Below are 6,855 nucleotides of genomic sequence, written 5' to 3' on the forward strand. Positions count from 1 at the left end.
ACTGTGTGGCAGGTCAAAGCCACTGCGCCTCTCAGAGCACCTGCAGTGCCGGGGTATTTCCCTGTGGTATGGAACAGAAGTGGAAATGCTTCTCATTTCTCCCCATTTCGGTTTTGCAATCCGCCCTGTTCCCAGACATCCTTTTCATCAGGCTTAAGCTTTCTTCCTATCAGGAGCAGATCACCAGTGTCTAGGAGATAAGAACATTAGATGAGCTAGGGGCCTCCCTTCTTGGAAAGTCACAGACCAGAGAAGAGGGGGGTGGGGAAAGGAGGAAGGAACTATCATCAAGACGTGTTCTAGAAACCTTCTGAGAAGCCAGTAACCTGGATCACGGAGAAGGAAGGGCTGTGTGTGAATGACAATGGCACTTTTTTGGCAAATGGGATATACAGGAATGAAGCGTGAGTTTTTATGCCTTTTAGATTTGGGGAGTTGGGGTTTCTCTTTTTATTTATTGAGAGAGTTGATTTTAAAGTCTACACCTCCGTAGGGAGATCTTAATTTTGTTGCGGTGAGGATTTTAAGAACTCAGATGTGAGAAAGGCTTTTAGCCATCTGAAACTTTCCTCATAGAAACAAATATGGCAATTAGCTGCTTCGGAACCAAGCCTTCTCTGGACTTTTTATTTTAAAAACTCCTACCGAGTCAACAAGATGTTGCAATCCATTTCTGCTTCGAACCAAGAATTCCTCTTGGTTTTATTGACCTTCTAAGAAGTGTGAGGTTTCACACGTTTATCCTGATATTTACCGATTGGTTTTACTGTCAATAGGATAAATGTGTCCAGTGCGAGTTGATTTAGAAGTTCTCTTTTTGTTTGGGCGAGTTTGCCTTTGGTTTCCATCGTAATTTGACTGTTCATTTTAATAGTCTAACCTCACTCCCTCTCCCACCAGATGGTATTTTTAAGTTTTTGTAACATTAGATGAAAAAAGCCAGTGTTTTTCTCTGCAGTGAAATATCCACGGAAATGTCCCCGGAACATGTATCTTGTTCCTTCCCTGATAAAGTAACCAGTATGTAATATTTACTCCGAACAGCTGGTCAATTAAGAAGCAATATATTGACAACTGACTAATATCCTGGAGTGTTATTTAGTTTGCTACACGAAGCACGTTGTTTAAATTTCTCTCTAACCCTGCTTTTTATTTTTCTCCAAGGAATGCTTGTACGTGATTTCTGTGGATTTTTTTTTTCCCAAGGAGAACTGGCCATTTGCGCAAGCGATATATCTCGGTTGCGAGAACTGCTTCTTTCCGCTGCCACATTTACCTCCCTCCTGTTGTCTTGTTCCGATGTTCTGAGTAGATGGCTGGGGGCTGGAGGTCATTTTGAACGTGGCACAGAATCAGTGGATATTTCTCATCTGGTTGGGGTGGTGTGTGCGATATGTACAGGTATGAGTGTCCACACTGGACTTCATACCTTAATAAAGGAAACTATCTTGAAAGTATGGGAGATGGTCTTGTTTGAAATACATACGTATTTAACAGGTAGGTAGTGGGAGTCTTGTTATTTTTCCCCCAAAATCAAGATGTTAGAGCGTATTAAGGAACCTATCGCCTTTTTCTTCCTTTTTCACTGTTTCCAGAAAGGCAGCCCAAGCTTCTGTTTCTAGGCTGGCATGCTTTGTCATTTGCTAGGGAACAGAGTTCGGCTACGGGTTTCGGGGACGCGCTGAAAGATTCATTCATGAGTCCGGCGAGTGTGGCGAGGAGGAGGGGGGGAGGGAAGAGAATGGCAGAGCTAGTTACAGCCGAACTGGAAGCTTCGATCCACCAAGATTGGGGGCCTTCTAGCCCCAGCTAGATTCAGGAGAACAGTTAAGTTTCCCATCCGCAATTCGGCTCTTCAGTTTGAGCACCATTCAGGCTTTTTGCTTTTGGGGTAAGGTAGTTATTACTGCGGGTTGGTTAGGTGTTTGCTTTCGTGCTTGCAGAGAAAGGACCCCTCCCTCTTCTCCCCCCACCCCTCGCCCCTGCGTTCTCCATCCACCCAGACTCTCTCGCGCTCTCTTTCTCTCCCTGTAACATGCCAGCCCTTTAATGTGGAGTGTCAGGGAGCCGGTGACGTCACCCTGCCCGCTGGGTGGCGTCCCCTCGGTCCGACACGAGTTCAGAGACAAGAGAAAGGCGCTTTCAGGCAACGCTCAACCTGGGGCTCTGCTTCGGCTCCATGCGCACCCATAGATTATCTGGTAAAAGGGACTGATCTGGCTCACAATTTACAACCGCCATTCTCCACCCTGCTAGGGTTATAGTACCATTAACGCAGAGGAGTGCCTGGATATGACTGGAAACCCTGCAAGACTCCAGCCTGCCTGATTTGAGGACATGCTTTGATGCTTCCCCTCTGAGTCCTCCTGGAAGATGGTCAGGAGGACACACGCGTAAAGAAAACTAGTATTTAGGAGGTAATTATTTGACCGCGGTCACTGCGCTTGCGGGACAGACTGGTCTAGGTTAATTATTTCAGGTCACCAGGAGCTAGATTTCCTTGAGGAGACAGGAGAGGGGATCCTGGGGCTGCTCTCGTTGGCTAGGGAGGAGGAGGAAGAGTGGAAGCTTGTGTTATTCAAGGAATAGGGAAGTTAGGTGCCTACCTTTCTTAGTTCCAACTAACTTTTTCTCCCCCAGGAGCTTCCCTCCCCACTCCCCAAATCCCAGTTTAACCTATCTCGTCTTCGCTTCTCTACTTCATCAGTAGTTGGGTAAAAGCCGAAAGAGATGCGTGAGGGGCAGAAATTTTTTTTTTCCTATCTTTTGATGTTAATGTTTATTGTGCCTTCGTATAATGCAACTAATAATCAAACGGATGTAGTGCCACTTTCCAGAGGTATACCTGATGTTCATGTTATTGGGATGCTTCACGTTATCCCAGGATCTTATTAAGATAATAAGAATCTTATTTGAGAACTAGATGCTCCTTGAAAGGCTATTTGAAGAAAGTTGAGCCGGTTCTGCCGGGGCCCTGACATAGCAGTGTCTTGAATTGCCATTTAACTACCTGTCCATTGGAAATATTGTCTCTGATCCATGCGAAGTGACAAGCTATGTTCCTGTCTCGTTTGAACATGTCTAGGTCTGTTCCGCTATTCTGAAGGCCACTAAGCATAATGAAAGCTGAGAATAAAGTAGGCATATGTAGCAAAAGAGTCAAGAACACACGGAAAGCCAAGGGGAAGGGTCTGAATGTCACTGTGGGAAGGGAGCAGGAAAGGAAGCCGAGAAATTTCCGAAGAGAGGGAATAAGCACAGCCGCTATTTTATCGAACAGTGGTTAAGTGTATCCTGGGTATTTTCGAAAAACAAGTAATGGTGGAAATAGCGTTTTGCTCCAATATCAATTCTCTGTTTTTCATATTTTTAATGAAACTCAACAAAAAAAGGCTCATCTCAATTACAAAGGTTTCCTCCCCCTTGCTTTTAAATATATATTTAATGCATACACCTTTTGGTTTTCACCTAACCTGAGATGGCACTTGGAATTTTCTCGTGGATTCCAAAGTATCCTCAGCATGGCGAGATTCACTTTCTTTATAGGTTTAGAGGGACTCCAAGAGTGTTTGCAGATGGCCTGTATTAAATCAGCATTTGTCTTTTAGCATTGTACAATTATTCAGGATGAAAAATATATCCCGCTTGAACTTATATACAGAGCTTAGTCCCTCAGCTGTTGAGAATGGCCAGTGTGTTAACGTATGCTGTTATTTTGTTTGATAATTGCTGTGGAACTTGGAGGCAACCATTTTTAGGTGATCATCAGTCTTGACCTCCAATTTCTTACTTTAAATCTATTTTGACCTTTAAGAAGAGAAACTAGAATTGCCCTGATGAGCAAATGGTGGTTGGTAACCAAATTGGGATCGGGAGGGTGAAAATATAAAAGCAAAATTAATGTGAAATGAATTGTTTTTAGTCAAACATAGTTTCCTCAGTTTTTTCCAAATGTGAAATAAGTTTTTAATCGCTGTCTCTCAAACTTTCAACAGGGATAATGTCGGAAGTCTGATTTTGTTTTGTTTTATTGAGTTGTTTGTTTTACCCAGATCAGGAATTTCTCCAAGCTAACCACATAAACTACAGCCATCACTTAAAAGGATTATGTTTTTACCAAAATCAATCCATTTGCAGGAAATTAGTAGTAGTTTTCCTAAATTTCCTGTGGGCAGGCCCTAATTTCTCAGGCTTTTCTATACTAAAGTTGTTATCGGTTGTATTTATAATTTTCAAGTCCTAGTTTGCATGATCAGGTGATTTTGAGAGGTCTTAAAACTCAAAAGAACTCCTCAGGGCACTTTTGACTTTTTTACAAATCTTTTGGTGTGTTGGATTTTCCTCCTGTTTCAATTTGAGTTTTTGAAAAGAGGTAGAAAAGTACACCAAAAAATGTCTTGCTTTATAAAGCTTTTTTTTTTTTAAGAGAGAGGAAAAATAAATGTGTTTTTGAACCATGATAATAATGTAAAGTATTATCCTACCCCGGCTCTTCTCAGCAGGGAATGATCACAGTTTCTCATTTAACAACTCCTTTTAGACTAAAGAGCTAGCCTAAGATCAATGCTTTCTCCTCCTTTATTTTCCAGTCTACAAGCAAGATCAAGGGGAGTCCATTCGAGGACCTACGGTTGAAGAGATGGCCACAAGTCCTCTTCCAGGACCCAATGACATCTTGCTGGCTTCCCCATCCAGCGCTTACCAACCTGATCCCCTAAGCCAGCCTCGGCCAGGCCACGCCAGCATGAAGCCCAACCAGGTGGGCCAAGTAATTCTCTACGGGATTCCCATCGTGTCATTGGTGATTGACGGGCAGGAGAGGCTATGTTTGGCCCAAATCTCCAACACTCTACTGAAGAACTTCAGCTATAACGAGATCCATAACCGACGGGTGGCCCTTGGCATCACTTGCGTGCAATGCACTCCCGTGCAACTGGAGATTCTGCGCCGGGCAGGAGCCATGCCCATCTCCTCTCGCCGATGCGGTATGATAACCAAAAGGGAAGCAGAGCGCCTCTGCAAGTCTTTCCTGGGGGAAAACCGACCGCCTAAGCTGCCTGATAACTTTGCCTTCGACGTATCCCACGAGTGCGCCTGGGGCTGCAGGGGCAGCTTCATTCCCGCGCGTTACAACAGCTCCCGGGCCAAGTGCATTAAGTGCAGCTATTGCAACATGTACTTCTCGCCCAACAAGTTCATTTTCCATTCGCATCGCACGCCGGAGGCCAAGTACACTCAGCCCGACGCTGCCAACTTCAACTCCTGGAGACGCCATCTCAAGCTTACTGACAAGAGCCCCCAGGACGAGCTGGTCTTCGCCTGGGAGGACGTCAAGGCCATGTTCAATGGGGGTAGCCGAAAAAGAGCCCTGCCCCAGCCGGGCTCACACCCCGCCTGCCATCCTCTCAGCTCCGTCAAGGCTGCAGCCGCCGCCGCCGCGGCAGCAGCCGCTGTGGCTGGGGGCGGAGGGCTGCTCGGGCCACACCTGCTCGGGGCACCGCCCCCGCCGCCGCCGCCACCACCCCTGGCCGAGCTGGCGGGCGGCCCGCACTCGCACCACAAGAGGCCCCGCTTTGACGACGACGAGGACTCGCTGCAGGAGGCCGCAGTGGTGGCCGCAGCCAGCCTCTCAGCGGCAGCTGCCAGCCTCTCGGCCGCGGCCGCTGCTGGCAGTGCCGGAGTCGGCGTGGCCGGCGGAGGAGGAGGCGGAGCTGGAGGCGGTGGAGTGGGGGGCGTTGGGGCCGGAGGAGCTGTGGGTCCAGGGGGAGGCAGTAAAGGCCCCCGCAGCTACCCTGTCATTCCCGTCCCCAGTAAAGGCTCCTTTGGGGGAGTCCTGCAAAAATTTCCTGGCTGCGGGGGCCTCTTCCCACACCCCTACACTTTCCCTGCCGCCGCCGCCTTTGGTCTGTGCCACAAGAAGGAGGACGGGGCCGCCGGAGCTGAGGCCCTGGGCGGAGGCGGAGGAGGGGCAGGTGGAGGTGCCAGTGGGGCCCAGAAAGCAGGGCTATCGGGGCTTTTCTGGCCCGCGGGTCGCAAAGACGCCTTCTACCCGCCTTTCTGCATGTTCTGGCCACCCCGGACCCCAGGCGGGCTTCCTGTGCCCACCTATCTACAGCCCCCTCCCCAGCCCCCCACCGCTCTCAGCTGCGCCCTAGGTGACAGCCCGGCCTTGCTGCGCCAGGCCTTCCTGGACTTGGCCGAACCGGGTGGTGGCGGAGGGGGAGGAGGGGGAGGAGGAACGGGAGGAGGAGGAGGAGGTGGCAACGTAGCCTCGAGCACAGAAGCTCCTCCAGCACCGGGGCAGCCACAACCACCCACCGCTGCTAACGGCGCGAACTCCGGGCAGCCGCCTCAGCCGTCGGGGGGAGCCGGCACGCGGGACGCTCTTTTCGAATCGCCTTCGGGCAGTGGAGATTGCAGCGCCGGCTCCACGCCTCCGGCTGAAGGGGCTGGAGGAGCCGGAGGGGGCGGAGGAACTGGAGGCAGCCGAGTGCCAGCGCCTCACCATCCCCATCTTCTTGAAGGCCCAGGAGGACGTAAGGCTGCAGGAGGAACTGGCGGCAGCAGCAGCAGCGGGTACCACCACTCCAGCGCCTTCCGGCCAGTTGGGGGCAAGGACGACTCCGAGAGCCTGGCCAAGCTTCACGGGGCCTCGGCTGGCGCTGGCGGGCAGCACCATCCACACCCGCCTCACCATCACCACCACCATCACCACCACCCGCACCACCACCACCACCACCATCACCACCACCACCACCCTCAGCCGCCCTCCCCGTTGCTGCTCTTGCAGCAGCCCGAAGAGCCGGGCCCGGAGCGCCACCATCCGGCCCCGCCACCCCCACCTCCGCCCCCGCC

The 6,855-nt window shown here is 50.3% G+C and overlaps 1 protein-coding gene across 1 annotated transcript in view; it reads left to right on the forward strand.

Annotated features, from left to right (window-relative positions):
• The first annotated feature begins 358 nt into the window (after nt 1-358).
• SKOR2 (SKI family transcriptional corepressor 2) overlaps nt 359-6,855 on the forward strand; it is a 56,867-nt gene continuing 50,370 nt past the window's right edge. Inside the window, exons 1-2 of the mRNA XM_044657825.1 lie at nt 359-404; nt 4,590-6,849. Of these exons, the coding sequence (XP_044513760.1) occupies nt 359-404; nt 4,590-6,849 (2,306 nt within the window). The remainder of the gene's footprint in view (nt 405-4,589; nt 6,850-6,855) is intronic.

The sequence above is a fragment of the Gracilinanus agilis genome, chromosome 1 (assembly GCF_016433145.1).
Source record: "Gracilinanus agilis isolate LMUSP501 chromosome 1, AgileGrace, whole genome shotgun sequence".
Lineage (NCBI taxonomy): Eukaryota > Metazoa > Chordata > Mammalia > Didelphimorphia > Didelphidae > Gracilinanus > Gracilinanus agilis.